The sequence below is a fragment of the Parasteatoda tepidariorum genome, chromosome X1, assembly GCF_043381705.1.
Source record: "Parasteatoda tepidariorum isolate YZ-2023 chromosome X1, CAS_Ptep_4.0, whole genome shotgun sequence".
Lineage (NCBI taxonomy): Eukaryota > Metazoa > Arthropoda > Arachnida > Araneae > Theridiidae > Parasteatoda > Parasteatoda tepidariorum.
The window spans coordinates 15,759,781-15,780,189 of NC_092214.1; the positions used below are offsets into that span (position 1 = coordinate 15,759,781).

A 20,409-nucleotide genomic window follows, 5' to 3' on the forward strand; every position below is an offset into this window, starting at 1 on the left:
TTTTTTTTATTTGACAATAACTTCGTCAAAAAACATGTTTTTTTGGAATTTTTTTTTAAATGAAAGCTAAAAGTCCAAATTTTTCAATGGTATAATAAAAATTAACAATATCTAACCCCTTTGTGCCCGTACATCGCGTCAAACTTCACAAAAAATTAATACAATTTTCTATGATTGTTTAGAGTGTAATTGTACATAGTTGCAAAATATATTAATTAAAAACAATTAGAGCACATAAAAGTAGAGATTTTAAGCTTCAAAATGAGCTAAAGCAGAAGCATTTTTGATCATTTTTAAAGAAGTTATGACACTTTGAATTTTGCCATTTTTTTATACGTTTCTAGGTGTACTGATAATTTTGAGCGGTACTATATATTTCCTCAAAAACCATTATGATGTTTTGATGTTTATCACACATGTTCTAAAATTATATCTTTCAATATATATATAACTTTATGAAAAAGTGATAGAATAGATGTGCATAATTATCTCCCAGGTAACCTTAGATTTAGAAATCTAAGTGATGCGGACAAATATTGTAAAAATATAGAGTTTAATCCTGGAAAGTTTTAACCTTAAACAAAACGTTAAAAAAAAATATTGTTAACGGACAAGATAACGAACTTTTTATGCATGAATGCAGTTCTTCTCAAAAATTTTGAACATTCATAAAGTTCACCCGATAAACTTGTTGGAAACTGCCGGGGAAAAAAATGGCTGAAAATGATGAAACAATGCAATATCTTGTAGACAAACCACCAAATGTTAAATTTATAGACAAATACTGTAAAAAATAACAAAAAAGCTAGATTATATTTGATATAAATCGATTTCGTTTTATGATTATTGTGAAATATTTTGAATGGAAGCAGATTCAAATAGGAGTAAATACAGTTTATTTATATGGCAACTTAAATAGGAACTCTCTTTGAGCGGTAAGAAAAATAAAATTTGCTTACTAAGAAAAGTAATCTGCAGTTCACACAATGGTTAACGTGTGAGATTTAATGTTGGGGAAATTAGTTTTTAATAATCTAAAATGGTGAAAATATATTGTATTGCTAGTTTATGTTGATGATTTTATAGTACTATGTAAAATATTTATTCGTAACAAAGCGAACTTTATACAAGATAAGCTTGTGGAAAAAAATATTTTCTTTGAAAATTTTTTGAATATTCTGCAAATAGTATTTTTTGATATCAAGAAACTTAGATTGATAAATTAATCGTTAAGTTTAAATCAATCGTTGATAAATTAATCGTTAAACTACCTAAATTTTTTACCATTTAAAATTAGATATTTTTTACCTTAAAAAATAAGCGAAATAATATGCATAATTTCCATCTTGATCATTCATCGGGTGTAAATCGAAGTGATATAGTTTTTTTCAGTAAATTAATTGCTTATCGACAATGGGAAAGGACATATCAAACATTTATCTTTCAAATGTAGGACGCAAATTGGGGATGTAACTTGACTTAAGGTAAAATTCTGTTAACGTAAAAAACAAAAATTTGTGTCACTTACAGAAAGTGTGAAAGACTAGTTTTGATAATGTAACTGAAAAAAGTAAACTGAATGTTATAAATATGGATATTTCTTTACAGGTTCGTGATAACGAGGCTAGATAATTTCATGAAAACAACCAAGAAAAATATGAAAGCATCTTGATGTTAAATTTCAGTTCATTATACAAATATTAAATGGTGAATAACTTCTTGGAATTAAGACATACAAATTTCTAACAGGCTCCTTTTGAAGAAATCATAATCTAAAGTTTAAAATGGTAAATGAAAGAAAATAATAAAAGAAAATGGTAAAAAACATTTCTGTTTTATCTCAACAGAAATAAACTCTAAAAAATGTTAGTAAATTTCAGAGAATTAACTTATGTGGCCAGCTCCCTTCTTTATGAAAAAATTTCAGTACCTGTAATTGTAACGAACTTTAGAAAAATTAAAAGAGTTGACAGTTAACTTAAATGGTTATTGTATAAAGCTTCCAAACTCATTTCTCGAGTATACACCCTTTCCACCTTGGTTATAGCATCAAACTACAGACAGAAAGATCCTGGCTTGGAACCCAGTCAGAATACGAGTATATCTTGTGCTTTCCATCTGCAGTTATTACCACAGACAACGAACACGTTACTCTCTCAATCTTTTACGACACTTCATTACTTCACCTTGTTCCACAATTCATCTTGATTCAACAAACAAATCGCTTGAGTCTCAAATAACGTCAAAACCTGAACTTTTACGATCATGATGGTAATTTACGGTCAGTGGCTATATATTGTACGAGAAAACTTTTCCGACAGACTTGTATTTTTATGGTCATGATAGCGTTACGGGCATAATTATATTTTTACGGTCAGTGCCTGGAATGCCTTTTGTCAGTCACTGACCATAATCTAGCAGTGAAACTTTTTAGACTAAAGTCCAAAGAACAAGAATTTTTTTTTGTTGATGAAACTTTGGCCATTTTAATGTAGACACGCACCACAAAAAGCAATAATCAAACTTATCATTATAATATTATATCTTGGTTTATCCACAAAGCGTTAAAATGATATTTTTAGTTGTTACAATTTATATAATATATAACTATTTTTATTATACATCATTTCCAAAATTTTTTAATCTCTCTTATCAAGAAGTAATGAATTACTTTTTTCATACTTCAGTCATAGACAACAGTTCTTCAATCACAGACTTCTTCCTGTACTCCATTTTGTTCCTAAAATTTTATATATTTATCTTTTAGATATCTTTCTTCTCTTAAAAATGAAAAGAAGCAAAACATTCTACTAACTTGTCTTTCACAACTTGCTATATGGTGTCTTTTCCTGTTGAAAACTAACTCTCTTCACAATGATTAACTTAAAATAAGTAAATTGGAAAAAAAAGTATCTTCACCTTATGTTTTCTTCTTTATTGGAATATTTCAAATAAAATAATAGCAGCTAACATAATTTTCTTATCGAAAAAAATATTTTGAGTGTCTAGATAAATTTATTTATTTATTTTTTATTTCGAAAGATTCGCAAGATCTGATACAAGAAATGAAATAAATATTAAATGAGAACTTTGTAGGGCAATTCTGAAAAGGGGAACGTTAACAGCAGCTAATTTTGACATTAGATGTATAAAAATACTATTGTCTCTCAAATTTCTAAAAGTTTTAAATTTCACTGATAAGTAAGAGAAATCGCATAACCTAAACACTTCTAAATTTGTGAAATTCTTTAACTTTTGTGGAAGATTAAAAAATGTGTAAGTATAAAAGTGTTTCTATTATTTTGTCTAACCACCCTTGTATGTATGTATAAATCCCAAATAAAAAAAATTTTTTTACTCGAATCAATGATCTTTTTTTAAAAAAATAACTATTTAAATTATGCCAACCCTGTTACGAAACACAATTTATAAAAAAATTTGAATTTTTAATAAGTTTAATTTTTATTTCAGGCAATAGGGAAATTGAGGAAGCACTTTTCGAGATTTAAATTTTTTTCGTGAGTTTAACAGAAATCAATCAATTAAAAAACTAAGCATAAAAATTATTCAAAAGCCGATAATAATATTTGTTTTTAAATATATATGCTATTAAATTATATGTTCTATTTAATTTGTATAATAAACCGATTCCATATTTAAATAAATAAACTAATTATGTTTCATAATAGATTGAAAAAATTTGCTTTTATTTAAAATTTATAACGAAGTGAATGAAGCTTCAGTTATACAGTATATATATTAAACACGTATATTGTACTTTATACCCTATTGTGCTTATAATTTTCAGTAGATACGGTTTTTCTATACGATCATCTCCTTCATATATATTTTTTGATCCTGTGTGTGATCACAATTAGTTTATCTATTAAATAAGTTGGTTTTAAAGATTTTCTTTCTCTGTTATTTGGATTGACATCGATAGGAATTCGTAAGACTCTGATAATGTTTTCCCTCCTACTTCAACATTAATTTATAGCCCAAATATGCATGGTATAATTACTCCATTTTTCCTACGAATTCTAAAATTATATTTTAAGGGTTCCTAGCTAAAGAAAGTCTCCTGAAATAAAGGTGTTAAATAGTTTGAAAAGAAATTAATTAATGATAACTCACCTTTACCACAGGAGAATGAGACTAAACAACTCACCTTTAAAATTTTCTTAACATTTAGTCCAAAAACATATACAAAGAAACTCATCGATTAAATATCAAGCTTAATTTGTAGTGAAAATTAGTTTAAAAATATTACTTTCCGTTTGTTAAATGCTTTGTCGTTTTAACGATTTTTATTATGCTAAGAGTGATTATTCTTGCGTCCTCTATATGACAAAATGTTTTGTGAAAATAAAAAGGTTTTCTGCTATTTAAAAAGCTGCACTGCATTATTTGGATTCATAAGAATTTGAAAACATTGAGAAATATTAATTGATTTTAATATTTTTCATCTAGTTAGAAATATCTAGCCTTATTAGCTTTAAAAAAAATAAAGTTAGTTGTTCGTCCATATAATTCTTACCGTTCCCAGATTTCCTAACGGACAATATAGTACATTCAAGGTATTCTGTAAAGACTTCCTTTAAATGTATTTTTAGGATCCTTATCAAAAATGAAAAAGTATACACATGGGGGGTTTAAAATTATTATTTGACCGAAGAAAAAAAAATCGCTATTGAAATTTGAGAAATTACAGTACAGAAATAATTAAAATCAAGACAGGTTTAATTGGAGGTTCTCTTTGTTTCCTTTATTCATTAAATCTTCTTCCAGTACAATGTATTATCAAATTTTGAGAGTATTTTTTCTTCGCTTAAATATTAATTTGCCTATACTTATACTTTTTCGATTTCATTCTGATATCAAAGATCTTTACGGAACACAGTTATAGCTTAAATGTTCTTTGGCTTTCAATGTTTCGCATAAATACTACTATTTAATTGGCGCAAACAGGGTTGATACAAACATTTATTAACTGCAAAGAATCCCTAATTTAATAAAACTAATAAATGTACTAAAACTAACACACATTAGTCTTAATGAATGAGGTTAATATGAGACATTATTTTCTTAAGGGATTTTTAGCTAATTGTTTTAAATTTTATATAAAATATACAATCATGAAATTGAATGGAGAGGAAAGATATCGAGAGATACAAAAAGAATACAGTAGCTATGACATTTCGAAAGAATGAAAAAAGTTTATAACAACGGACCAAAACTGGGTTTATGAAAATGTGCAACGGAACTCCAAGAGCTGCGTTGAAATAACTGCCATTTTTTGGTATTTACACTACACACACCGACTTATGGCATGACAAAGATTTTTTAATCAAAGTAAATCGAAAAAGTACGCCAATCACCCCAATTAAATGGGTATTATTAATTAGGATTTTCAAAATGACAAGTATTTTTCTTAATAACATCATTTTAAGTAATTCATTTCCCTTTTAATCAATTATTTAATTTACAATTTCATTTAGCAATAACCGTGCCATCTATGAAAAGGTCTAAACCTGCAAATTGAATTGGAATATCTTTTTTGGAAGAATCCGATTCTGGAATAAAAAGTTCCGATTTCAGCACCCTAGAAGTAGAGTTTAGAAAATCAAGTTTTGTATCATTCGTGTATTTTTGAATATCTGATACGATTGAGCATTTATCGATATTTTCGATCATTTCGATAATTTTTAGACATCCTCCTGAGCTTCCTATCGACATTTGATATTTGTATACCTTGCCGAAGTTATTGTCTATGTAAAAATTGACTTGGGTTTTCTTTCGAAATTTTCAATTGCAACTAAAAATTGTAAGAAAGATAAGAAATTTAATTCTTTTCGAACACTTATTATGGCGAACACTTATTAAGCACTTAAAAATATCCTACAATGTGTAAAAATTAAAAATATATACATATATTTTATGTAACTAAAAATAATTGTAAAAAATTAAGTTTAATTTATACATTTTTCATCGCATTTATAAGTTTGTTCAACGCTATATATTTTTAAGTAAAAATAGCATTTTCTACTATAACCTAAAAATCAGGTCTCAGGAGCTTATGTTAATATCACACAGTAAAGAAGTAAACGTGGAATCGTATTTTTAAAATTCAATTTCTCAGAAACTATTGGACCGATTTCGCTCAAATTTTGCATATTGCCATATAAAATTACTTTCTTTGACATTATGTAAGAAACTGTATACCTTACAATTCAAAACTTTCGTGATTACTATTAAATAAAAAATAAGAAATTATGAATATTTGTAAAAAAGTTTTTTTTGTATGGAATTATGCTTGCATAAGCAAATTTTATAATTGTGTGCAACTTTTTTTAAATATCCAAAAGAGGTTTCGGAGTACGCAAAAAATAAAATTAACTTTTAGGTGTCCAAACTTTGGACTACTTTCCTGACCAAACTATTGGGACCATATTTCCAGGATTGAGACTGTCCCCTATATTTACGGGGTCAAAAATCCGAATCCGTCGGAAAAAAGGTAGGTTTATTCAGCGAAAGTGCATTTTTGTACTCATAATTTTCCATTTTTTTTCTCTCTTTTTTTTGCTGTGTCCAGGAAAAATTAATTACATTTAAGTTAAAATTTCTGCATCCTAATATCTGAAAATGGAAAGTATTCCTTCTTTTTTAAATTTCGAATTAATCCTTAAAGCTTTTTTTTTTTGAGGGGGGAAGGAGAGGCTTTTTTTTTCAATTAATTTCATTTATACCGTCTTGGAATGTTAACAAAAATATTGTCCTATGATTTGTTTTCAAAGATTTTTTTCTTTTTTAATATTCTATATTCTAACATGGATAGCATTAATCTAGAAATATGTCTACTTTTATGAAGAAGTATTTATTATTTTTTAGAAATATGTAAGTATGACATAATGAGAATATGACAAATATGAAATATGTCATTATTGTATTATAAAATTTTCTAAGAGAAAAAAAAGAAGATTATCGCAATATTTTTAATATGTAATCATTACAATTATAAAATTAATAAATATAATAAATAAAATAATAAAATTAAAGTAATTGCAATGTTTCATTTTTAACATTGGAAATAATGAAGTTTTTAGTGAAAAAATAAATTAATGCTTCAAAAACACAGTATTATTGGTATAGTAATAGATACATTTCTAAAGCTTCGCATTATAATTGTTGCATTAAAAATGTCTTTTTATTTTAGATAGGTAACGAATTTCGCAAACTTAAATAAATTCCAAAATAAACAAATAAATTACATGTTTTAATTTTGGATTAAAAGTATAAGGAACAATGCTACGGTTTTACCAAAATCTTTTAATCAAATATTATTGAATCGAATGATAATTTAAACAGAAATCGTAATTCTGTAAAAAGTCGAAATAATCTTTCGAAACCAAAATTAAAAACCAGTCCTTAATTCTTTTCCTGAATTTAATTGTCCTTAAACTAAAAATGATGTTATTGCATCAAACGATTTTTTAAAAATCAAAATCATTGTAATTAAATGAACTATTTAGTTATAAAAATTTGACGTGAAACCGACATCACTTTACGTTTAATGGGAGATGCTATATTAAGGATTTAGTTCAAGACAACGCTTGAAACGGTGAGAGGAAGGGGAAGATTGTCGACGTCAAGATCTACGTCATCACTAACCCTGTCTATAAATGGAAAGAGGTGATATACTCAAATATCCTCATATATATCCTCAGCGGTAGATGGATCATGGGTTAGAGTCCCCTAGCTGTCAGACTAACCATGGGAGGTTTTCGTGGTTTTTCTTTCTATGTAAAGCAAATGCGGGTTAGCTCCATCAAAAAAGTTCTCCACGAAAGCAACTTTTCTCTCATTACTTGATCCAGGAGTTCCCTTGTCTTCTGGATTGGGTTCAAAATGACAAGGCTACGGAGTTGAACATTGTTTATCGTAAGCCCAAAATTGAGTCGGCCGTTCAAGGACGCTTATGAAATAAAATTACTTTTGAAGTTAATTTCTTTATTAATGTTAGTTTATTTTTACTAATAATATACACAAAAATATGAAATACTCTAAAAAATTTTACATGATGGTTTGATCTCACATAGAGGAGATGGAAATGTATAAGATTTGAAATTAAAAGTTTTTAGAGAAATAATTGTTCATCAGTTTCTCAAAAAATGTCTTTATTTCTTTTGTTTTTTATACACTTCTAAAATATTTAATTTATTATTTTTTTTAGAAGAAATGCGAATAAGTTTAAGCCCTTTTCATTTCTTATTTTAATTCTAAATAACTTTTTCAACTACGCAAAAACAAGATGATTAATTTTTTAAATCTGACAAAAGTTTTAAAACGAGTGTTTTAGATGCAGAGGTAAAAGCAAAATGAAACGACATAAGTTGATTAATGAAAAGAAAATATTCATGCAAAAAGAACACGATTATCCTCTAAAAATAAAATCCATCATAAGAATAAATTTCTCTAAGAATGAAATCCATTATATAAAAATAAAAGAAGTAATCTAAAGGGCATTTCATAAACATTTTAATTTAGCATAATGAATGATTCCTTTAGAGAAGCTTAACTAAAAGCAAAACATTAAATTTAAATGTTATTAAGTATAGTAAAATGGTCTTATCAACAAAATAATGAAGCTGTAGACAGTTTACGAATTTTTTCCCCATCACTTTCGATTACTTTGCATTAATTTTTTCTCTCCTTTTGGTACACTAAAAAATAATTGCAACTAAGCATGTTATTATACAATACTTGTTGTAAGTGCTTGGAGTTACTTTTAATAGTGTTTATCAACGTTCTACCTGACGTAACACGTGTATCGGAAGGTGATGGAAGCCGTATGGATCATGAATTCTGACGTCATCAGAGAAGATTGGAAAACTAGCTACGCGTTTTAAGGGGCGGGGCTAATCGAGGGATTTTAAATCTTAATAACAAAATAACTAGTTAACCCACTGAAAGGAAATTGGAGTCTCGTTTTAAAAAATAAAAAATTATCACGCAGGTTCGTTATTGTCATTAAACCGTCAAAACTAGTGTGCTGTGTTGATGACTTATCCTTCAATTGCTTATTGCTTTCGATACTTGATGGCCACGTGGAATTTGTAACATCTCTCGAGAAATTAGGTAAGTTTCTTGGGAAATTTATTACTATTAGTTTTAATTAAACGTATTTTATCAGATTTATTTTAAGTTTATTTGAGTCCAAATACTTTTACGAATTCCGCTTTAAATTATGACGTCGTTATTAATAATGCATTCTAATTAGCCAGGATTAACAATTCACTTTTGTTTGTTTTGAAGATAATTTGATTTCTTTTAGTTACTTTAGTCATTATTCCTGCTTAAGTGTATCATTTTAGTTTAAATCAGGGTTCGTTATTGTATTGATACAAAATATTTTGTTCTTATTCGTTCTGATTTTTGCGTGCAGTCTAACTTTTACGACTACAAGAGCGGATGTTAAAATAATAAATTTTAAGAATCAAAAGATTGAGATTTTCAGTATAATATTTTTTTTAATCTTAATAATACTAGTAATTAAACATTTAAAAATTGTTCAAGCTGTTAATATTGTTTCAGATTTTTGTCTTTTTATGAAAAATAAACTCAGCATTTTTGCTGTTCAAATTTTTGCTAAATATATCCAATTGCTAATTGGAAAGAGGAGTTAAAGATAAATCTATAAACATTTTTGGTAAAAATATTTTTCTCTTGTCCGTTCAAGTTGCAATGAACCCGTTGTTTTTCATTTCTTATACTTTTCATTTCATTTACTGCAAAACCGAGAGTTCTTTTAAATGTCAATTTACTTTAATTTATGGTTCAGTTTCCTAGTTTTTTTGATGATCCTTTTTTCTAGGTTACTAAATTTTTTTAAATCTAAAAGCCTAATTATTCCTCTCTTTTTTATAATGATTTATAGCCAACCTACGTTTATTATTTTAGCTCATTTTATTCTTTAAAACATAGTACTTAAAATACTTTAAACATAATTTCCTTTGTTTTTGTGTAATTAAATGTTCAATATCACATTTTATTGCTTCTTACTGTTTTTAATGTTATTGATTTAATCCTTTGTGGGCTGGGAATTTCACAATGATACCAATAATACGAGCAATAACACAAACCACTAAAAAGGCAATAGTTTTAACCTGCATTCTTTTTTTTAAATTACCTATTTTAAGTTGTGTAAGCATTTAGATAAAGCAGATCTCATGTTGCATGTGTATGTGATGATCACAAAACTTATAGCTTTCTTTGCTAAAATTTTTAGTTCATTTTTTTTCAGACAATTTAAAAACTTATTACGACACTGTTATTTATAAATATAGAAATTGTACAATCTGGAATATTATTGGTTTAATAAGCTGCTTCAAAAAGAATTATTCATATTTCAAAGACATGAGTTGGAGTTTGGAAAATGCCTTGTTATCTTCAATTATAGAAAGATATCAATTTTCAAAAATCTGTGATTTCAGGATAGTTCAGAAATACTCGAGCAATCTCAATACTACTTTTATGGGGTAGATTGTGATTACTTCATTGTTTGTTCCTATTTCTATGTGCTTATTTCTCATCTTTCAAATCGAAAATGTTTTAACATGAATTAAAATTTCTCCGAGAAAAATTTTCTCGCGAAGTAAGTTTTTATATTTTTTGAAAGGGTCACCCAAGAAGAAGCTCTAAACATTGATTAACATTTATAAAAATTAAATATTTTAATTTTCAAATATAATATTGATGTCTGTAATAGTTTTTAACACACAATCTAAAAAAATATTTTCTTTACACCGAAGTTTATTGTATTACTATTGTGAAATATTTTTAGTATCCCCTTATTCCCAAAGTCTGAATTCTAAGAATTACCCCTCCATACTGCAGATCTGATTGGATGGAAATTTTGACTAAATCTATCAAGCAATTTATTTCTGAGTTTTTGTCGTAAGTAAATTATACTTGTACAAGGAGGATTTTTCTTTGGAGCACTTTCTGGGGAACACCTTTCTTTGAATCTAGGTCCAATAGATGTAACTTTTTGTGTTTTAATTTGTGGTAAGCTTTTGATTACTTTTTTATACTTATTTTTAGTCAGAAAGGGAAAAAAAAGGAGCCAGACTGTTAATTTTTATAGGGATAACTTACAGGATATATTAATGGTAAACTGTCCAAGGACTCTCTTATCAGCTGAGGAAACACAATCTACTATTATGGAGTCGTGGTGGCTCAGGGGATAGAGCATTTTCCTTCCAATGAGCTGAACCGGATTTGAATCCCAATGATGGCTAATCGATACGAATTCTGCACCCGGTTCGCACCGAGCACAGTGCGGACATAAAATATCCTCAGTGGTAGATGAATCCTGGGTTAGAGTTCCCTTGCCGTCAGGCTAATTGTCGGAGGTTTTTGTGGTTTTCTTCAAGTAACGCAAATGTTGTTTAATTCCATCAAAAAGTCCTCCATGAAGGCAAATTTCTCCCAATATTCGATCTAGGAGTTCCCTTGTCTTCTGGATTGGGTTCAAAATTACAAGGGTACGGAGTTGAACATTAATACTCGTAAACCCAAAATTGGGTCGGCTGTTCTTATGAAATAAGATCTACTGATATGACAGACGGCATAAAGTGAAAATAGCACTATAGCCATGGATATTAAAGAACTTAGTTTGGAGCACATTTTAGTCTTGGGGTTTTTGACGAGATTCTTTCAAGTTTTAAACTTATTCGGTTTAACCTCCTAAATTAAATCAAGTGAAATTTTAAATTTAGTTAATTTTTGGTTAAATTTTATATCTGAATGATAAAATTTCCCTTTGGGGGAGTCTTAGTCGTCAGTCAAGAATTATACTTTTACTCAAGATTAATATTGCCCATTGTGTTCTTGTAAGTAAATGTTTTAGCTGTCATCTACGTTTATGATGCTATAGATTTTAAAGCAAACAACCTTGTAAACGTTACGATTGAGGTTTGTAGTTTTTCTGTGAATAAAATGTATTTTCATTAATTTATTTTCATTTTTTTCTACTTTTTTTCTACTTTTAGACATGTATTTCGTTTTTAAAGATTAAGTTATAAATAATTTTGTACTAATTTTGCAGCAAAAATTCGAATATGTCAGAGGAGAATAAAACTTCTTTTATGATGTTTCAAAATTTCTATTTATTCAAGTTTTTTCTATAATGAATTTTGTTAGGATTAAAAGTGAACAAAACTGCTATATATATATATATATATATATATANCCAATGTGCAGAACTACCTGTTAAAAGGACGTGTTTCAGACTCTCAGAAATACCTACTAAATAAACAAATATCATATATATATATATATATACACAAAAAATGATTGATTTTCTAGTATTTAGACTATTGTGAAAGAAACGGAGATGTCGCATGAACAACAACTAAAAATAGTAGGTCTGTAGGTATATATAGGTAGGTCTATTTGTATTGTGAATCTTTTTTAAGGGAATTTAATATAGAAATGAATTTTGTCAAAATATTTTAAGATTTTCTAGGTCTGGTAGATATAAATCCTAAACTTGTCCGACATTGCACGCGTGTAAGGGTTTATATATTTCTACATAATGGTTTTAGAATGACTTTCGATATTGAACTGAGATTGGCGTGTATATATATTTTACAATATTGGTCCTAGAATGGCTTTATATAGGACAAATATTTATTTCTATATAGGATGCTTATAGGTTTACAGTATAGGACCAATATTGGGGTGCCTAATTTGTAATATTGGTCCAATATTAATATCTGCATATTAATATCTATAATAATGTATCCGTAATATTAATATCTATAATAATGTATTCGTAATATTAATATCTGCATATTACATTTAAAGACGTCTATAGGACTAATATTAATATCTGTATATTAATATCGGTAATATTAATATATCTGCAGCATTAACATCTGTATATTACATTTAAAGGTGTCTATATTTCGTGATAATGATCCTAGAATGGTTTTGAATATTGAACAACAATTCATTTCATATAAAGAGCCTTTTTCGGCTTACAATATAGAAATAATATTGGGATGTCTATATTTTGTAATATAGGTCCTTGATAGAAATAAATCTCGGTTCATTTTTGAAAGCTATTCTGGTATTAATATTAAAAAATAAAAATACCCTTGGTGCATGTTCTGATGGGACCAATTTTGAACCCAACGGGGGTCAATATAAAATTGTTGCTAGTGAAGATGAAAGAGCTCTTTATAAATAAATTATCTTTTAATAGTTAAATCATTCAAGAGCGGTCATTATTGTTTTTTTGTGTGGTTTCCGAGTGACGATATTAAATTGAATGAGCTCAACGGAGGGGAAAAGTGGGAGAGTGAGGAAATCACGTAACCCTGACGCTCCTGTTCTAGTTGCAAAGAGAGTTGCATTCTCTCTTTTAGTCAATAAACTAAAAGTGCTCTAAAGAAACTTCTTTGACTATTCCCAGGTCGTTCGCAACACTTTCTGCGTGGTTTATGAACAACGAAATGTCACTAGGTTTTAGAACCAGATGAGATCTATTTACAACGCTGTATCGGTTACAAACGATTGCAAAATCTGCTTAAACATGCAGTTAAATTTTTATTCCAATCAGTTTGTTGATAAATCTGAATTATTTGACTTATTATTTCAGATTATCTATCAGAATTAGTTTTTTATTGTGTGTTTAATAATTAATTATCCAAAATATATAAGCATAAAAAATAAGGTACCATTTAATGATTTAGGAGGTGGCGGTGGTGGCATCATAGATGATTTTTCTTGGTCTTTTGACGATCCATTACTGTTAATGAGATTGCCATTGTTGTTGTTGTTGTTGTTATGTGCGTTACTCGACTGATTATTGTTTGACTTTTGGCTGGATTGTTGGGCTTGTTTTTGCTGATTTAAACGTTCTTGTTTCCGAAATTTGGCTCGGCGATTTTGAAACCATACCTAAAATATAAAATTCATATTACTATGATAAAACTCTATAGACTCATAGACTGCGAAACATATATTCAATAGCATTTGGTAGCCATAATCTATTAAATTTAGCTTACCATACTAAATAGTTTAATTAGGGGCAAAATAGTTTAGTCTGGCGCTAGTTCAGACCCATTAATATTATATTCAATAGCATTGGGTAGCCACAATCTATTAAATTTAGTTCACCATGCTAAATAGTTTAATTAGGGGTAAAATAGTTCAGTCAGGGGGTAGTTCAGACCCATTAATATTATATTCAATAGCATTGGGTAGCCACAATCTATTAAATTTAGTTTACCATACTAAATAGTTTAATTAGGGACAAAATAGTTTAGTCAGGCAGTAGTTCAGATCCATTAATATTATTTTGACTTTTTACACATTTGACTTTTTGTGAATTTTCCGAAATTTATAAACATTCGAAGGATTTTTTGCCTAAAATCATAAAATTTGTTTATCTGGAGAAAATTCCATGTAAAACTAATTTTGAATATTAATTTATTATTTTTTTTTATTTAATTAATTGTAGTCGAAAAAGGTTTGGACTGTTAGATATGCAAATTTTATCATCACTTTAAATAACGGTAATTTTTATTGACGAGTGTTGAATGAATATGACTTTTTAAAATTTATTAATTCCGAAACTATTCAACCGATTTCGTTTTGTGATTTGTCATTTAAAAAATTACTATTTAAAATCATCATTATTGTCATTAAAGTATTGTTATTTTAGTCCTTTTTAAAATGATATGAAAATTTATGCACCTTTCAACTAAAAATTAAGCTAATTAATAAAAAAAAATAATAATTATAAAAACTATTTTTTAATCAGAATTACATATGGATTAGCAAATTTTATAATTGAATGCAGAATTTATTTATTTCCTTGCTAAGTTTTTCGAGTTGTAGCTAAATATACAAAACAATTAAATTTAAGGAGTCAAACTATGAGGCCATATTAACTAGATTGCATATGCCTTCTTTATTTTAAGGGTTAAAATTCAATTCGGTCGGGGAAAAAAGGATGTGTCTGATTTCGAAACTTACAATATTGTCTACAGTAATTAATAATCATATTTAAAGTCGCCCCTTTAAACCATTAAGATTGAGTCTTGTACATGAAGATTAAAAGTTATTCAGTGTTCTGCTTTTTTCCTCCTTAGCTCACTGTACACGAGTTTCTCCGAAAAACTCCAAAAATGTGGTTTTAAGCATAATATAATTCTGAAGGCTTAATTGTGAATATTAAATTAATAAAACCATAGCTTTATGTTTCAAGCACTTTTCCCTGTATTAAAAGAAAAGCAGATGCTTTTCTTCCATTAAAACAAAGTCTTACGATGTGAAAATCCGATTATTAGATCAAAAGTTATTCAGGTCTGTTTGCTGATCAGAGCAGTTGGTTATAATAATAATGGCAAATTGTGGCATACATGTTTAAATTTATAGTTTTTAAGTGCGAATATGTATCAGTTCATAAAATGATTGTTGAGAAACAGGCTTTGATTTGCAAGCCCATAGAAAGTATTGTTATTTGTTAGAAAATGTGCTTGTTATTTGTTAGAAAATGTGAATAATTTAAATTTGACGTCATTTATTTTAACAGCTAAAACCAGTTTTAAAGAAGGAGAATGAAGGATCTGCAAATCAAAGCAGACAAGAGGTTAAGCTCCACACATCGGTAAACGAAAAACCAATCAGACAACGAAATATTAAAGCCCCGAAATATTATAGACATTTGAATTTACTTTTGCTTTTACAGATATAAATCACGAATATTAACGATTTTGGTTATTAAATTTATGAATATTTGAAGTAAACGATTCATATGTATGGTTTACAGTTTAGGGCAAGCAAAGTTTAAATTCAAGTAACTATATAAGCAGCAGAATTAGATAATTAATTGAATTTAAACAATGAACGAAAATCGATATATGGAGACATTCGTTGTGGAAATCAGTAAATAAAAGCAAAAATTACGGAAATATCATTAAAAATAAGAATGATTTTTGTATTTAAAACAGAGCAACAATTTACATCTATATATAATCAATGCTAAAGCCAAGAAATGCTGGAAAATGTAGAAAATTGACTGGGGATATTTGAGCATTTCAAATCGATTATAGTTAAATTTTTCAATTTTTTTTTTCGCATTAGTTCATTTTGAATTGTATAAATTATTTCTGTGCAACTTTTACAAAGACAAAAAGCTTTAAAAAAGAAAATAAATTCTGAAATTTACTTTCTGTTTAACATTACCAAAAAGTAAAGAAATATTGGAATTATTAAATTTTTCCAACTGGAATTCTATCAATAAGGAAAGGATTTCGGATTATTACACCAGATAATAGTAAACAAGTATATCTAAAAAACTATATAACATAGTAGCTACAATTGCAATTGTTTTAAAGGTGAAGTTCGGTTTCGAACAATCAGTCCGTGGCATAAATAGCTTTTGACAACAATGACAGCACTGCGCATATTGTTCGTTCACCAGGAGTTGGCTCCTCCTCTTTGGATGCTAAGTTCATTTCAGTGCGGGGGAGATAAGAGAAAATATCCCTTGTATCAGAGACAATCAGATTCCCCCATCACTTTATCGTCCGCTGCTATACCTTTCGTAACTCTAGCAATATATTTTAGCTTTAAAAACTGCTGTTTTTCGAAAAATGAAATATTTATTACATAATATTTTTTAATTAATGAAATAGTTTAAACCAGATTTTACATTATTATGTAAAATATATATTCATTTCACTGATAAAAATCTTAATTATCATTTTCGTTAGTAATACGTAATATTATTGATGATTTCTATTACTATTTTTTTAAAGTATTTTTGCGAGTCATATACTATAAGATATATCTTTATTAATGATTCGGTCGAATAGTTCCTGAGAAATCAAATTTTAAATAAACCGTATTTTTAAAACTTCGATTTCTCAGAAACTATTGAGCGGATTTCGAACTATTGGACCTATAAATTTGTATTTTGCTACGTAAAATTACATCTTTTAAAATGATATAAGTAATGTTATACCTTACAATTGGAAATTTTTTTGATTATTATTTAATAAAATAAAATTTAAAAAAAACAGTAAATATTTAATAAAAGTTATATTTTGCATGGAATTAACTTTGAATATACGAATTTTATGATTGTATATAAGAAATTATCAATTCGCTTAAGTTGAATTCCAAGCATAACAGAGGGGAAATCACGCAAGTATTTTATTCTAAAAAATATATTAAATATTTTTGAAAACAGAAATTCTACTAGAATATGCTACTTTAGGGTGCAATGTTAAATTAATTGGCATAAAATAATAAAAGAGTCTCATAATAAAATTGCAGGTTAATTAAATGTAGTTGTAACAGAGGGGACAAATAAAATTAATCATTTTTGACATGCGTTGTTATTCGTGCTAAATTCTGTGATTTGGACCATCCTAAAAATTATCGGTAATTTTTTTTTAATTATTACGATTCAAGGTAAAATAAATTATTATAAGACTTTTAAAATTCCAACCCCCTTTTTTTAAGTCCTAATAATGCATCGTAACAGAGAGGACATGGAATGTAACGGAGGGGACGTCTTACAAATTTGACAAAAACTTAAAGGGAAATATCACTGTTAAAAGTGACTCTTCGGTTATTTAAAGTTACAGTTGGCAGAACTGCTATAATTGAAACCCGTGCTACATCTTTGTAGTTGGATTTGAAAGTTTTTATTTTACCAGACCCTGTTTAACAAAAACTCAAGTGCATTATTTGCTTCCTTCTCAATTTCAGTTATTTGGGCAACAAAATTAACTACCCAATTTTTTCCTAGAACTTTTTACACTTGCAAAACTATCTATAGCAACATCAAAAGAATCCCAGTTTTTCAAATGGTGACGGGTGTACATTAAATATGTCGGGTTCCAAAGTGCGCCAAGTTCCCAAAACAAATCAATACCTCTGGGTGTACTGATCGAGGAGTTCCCTTGTCTTTCGGATTGGGTTCAAAATTACAAGGCTATGGAGTTGAACATTGGTAGCCTTAAACTCAAATTTGGGTCGGCTGTTCAACGACGGTTATAAAATAAAAAGTCAATTGAGTGATTGTCGCAAGTTGCTATATTTAGTAATTCTATGTAATTATTAGGCAAACAACTGTGATTTTAATAGAAAATTCACATTTTCGTGAATAGCACATTCACATTTTATATGGTGTTTCACCTACGCATAAAATATGGATAGTTCGTAGTACAGCAAAACTTAAATTTGCCAATTTTTATGTTTGGATACATCTGCTTTGATACTTGATATGCTTCTATCATGGTGCACATTCGGCTTTGCGGACTTTCTGCCCATTTTCTTTGACAATCATGCACTCAGCTCTACCAGAAGTCCGGTAAGAAAGTTTATCAGATGAGTAGAAATTCATAAATTTTTTTTTTGTTTCATCAGAAACTTTGTTACTAGGCATTTCTTTTGTTTTGGTAGTAAGGTTATAGAGTATGCATAGAACAGTACAACGTTTTCTTGGAGATACAGGTACTGAACGGTTTGCTTTTTTAATAGCTTTCCCCAATGCCTAAGGAATATTATAAAGAGAATATTCTTCCCGAATTTCTACTGCTCGTATCAGTGCCGTTTTTATTTTTCCTTTGTCTTCTTTTCTTTCAATTTAACTATTTCTTCGTTAAGTTTTTTTTTCTTCAAAATACCTCTGTTATCATGAATTTTCATTTTATATTCTTTATTTTTCTTCTGACAAACATCTTTTTTTTTGTTGGAACATTCTAGTTCTATATTCTCTCATTTTTTCTGCTGCTGTTTACTCCATATTGATTACTCACTTAAAAAACTTTTAATTATAAACTAAACACTCTATTAAATGAAAATGGCACATCTTTGTATGAAAAGTGTGCTCTAATAGTGGAGGAAATGTTTTAAACTAGTTGAGTCAAGATGCATTTACACTTCTTTACATTCCTAGAGTTCCTTTTTAATGGTCAACCTATCAATTTTGTGTAACTGAGGGAACATTTAGTTTTGTCCTCTCAGTTACGTCTCCTCTGTTATGTGAGAAACTTAAAAATTTTTTAATTTTTTTCTTCAAAAATCTAACATAACATGGTTGTACTAATGGACTCCACTGTAAAAGCCAAATAATAAGTTTAAAAGTTTTTTGTGTAATGAATACAATAAACTTAAAAGAATAATTGTAACTGAGGGGACAATATATATTTGAGATAATTTCTGACTTAAAAAATAAGAATTTTTTTTTTGACTGAAATCACTGCATAATCAAACTCAGGAACAATTTATTTTACAATATAAATCAAGCTATATGTAAAATCGTAATATTTTTAATAACTTATTCTTCTTTAAAATTGACAGTTTTTTTGGTAGAATAAGTCAAAATCATGAGTATCAAAATCAATCTTGTTGTAATCATAAATTACAACAAGTTTCCGTTAACGCCTTGTGTGCGACGATGTCAAGCGGCATCGAAGATGCACCTGAAATACGGAAGAATTCCCAGTATCGGTTCAGTGACTTTCTTTAAAATTGATCTTATATTTAAATAAGTATAAGTTGTTGGTATTCTTTCTTTCTTTTTTTTTCTTTGTATTTTTGTATAGTATTTAATTATGTGTTGTAATCGTGGATCTGCTCGCAATTCTTAATTTCTTTGCAATTTTCCAGGAATTAAAAAATTAGCCAACTTCTATTTCAAATATTTTCCTGCGTCCGTGAACTGCCCTCTATTAAGTAATAATTAGGGTTACTATTTGAATTTTTTATTTTATGAAAAGAACTATTGAATCTAATACAAGATATACTTAAGCATATACTAATAAAAGAACTATTTTTTTTTTTAAAAAAAAGGACTATTCTGAAGATTTTAAATTAAAAAAAAACTGTTTTTCTGAAGTGTCATATTTTTCTGAGAATTACTCAAATTACTACCAATTTGGCTAACTACCCCCAAGTTATCCCCAAAATTACATAATATCGAAATGAAACTTTCTTTAGTTTTTCCTCATATCTGATAAGAAAAGCATGGTCCAAATTGGAGGCCTCTATCTTAGTAAAAACGAGTTATTTAGCATTACCGTAAACCCCCCATTCTACCCATTTTTTCAGTTCGTCAACTTTCAAGTGGTCAAACTTTTGTAAATATTAAAGAAAAAAGGCTTTTAATAGGTGTTTCGGAATCGCTATTTATCCCTCTTTAACGCTGTGAAATCGATTTTAGAAAATATTAACAGTTACGCTGTTATTGTATATTTTTATAGAACTGCTGACAAATCTCTCGTATGGGGCGAGTCTACCCATTCTACTAAAATGAATGTTAACATTGTAAATAATCAAATTTTACTATTAAATTGTTATTTTAGTTACTATATAGGATATTTA

At 28.1% G+C, this 20,409-nt stretch overlaps 1 protein-coding gene and 1 long non-coding RNA gene across 5 annotated transcripts in view; one reads left to right on the plus strand and one right to left on the minus strand.

Moving 5' to 3' along the window:
• LOC107436387 (paired mesoderm homeobox protein 2A-like) overlaps window positions 1–20,409 on the minus strand; it is a 109,779-nt gene that overhangs the window by 7,565 nt on the left and 81,805 nt on the right. For 3 of the 4 annotated variants that reach the window (XM_071187686.1, XM_016048088.3, XM_071187685.1), the window contains one exon: window positions 13,743–13,965. In XM_071187686.1, the coding sequence (XP_071043787.1) occupies window positions 13,743–13,965 (223 nt within the window). Of the gene's footprint in view, window positions 1–2,682; window positions 2,741–13,742; window positions 13,966–20,409 lie in introns of all 4 variants that reach the window. The other variant, XM_071187687.1, reaches the window with a different exon arrangement.
• LOC122268736 (uncharacterized) overlaps window positions 8,891–20,409 on the plus strand; it is a 53,419-nt gene continuing 41,900 nt past the window's right edge. The window contains exon 1 of the long non-coding RNA XR_006224663.2: window positions 8,891–9,135. This is a non-coding gene — a long non-coding RNA (uncharacterized lncRNA). The remainder of the gene's footprint in view (window positions 9,136–20,409) is intronic.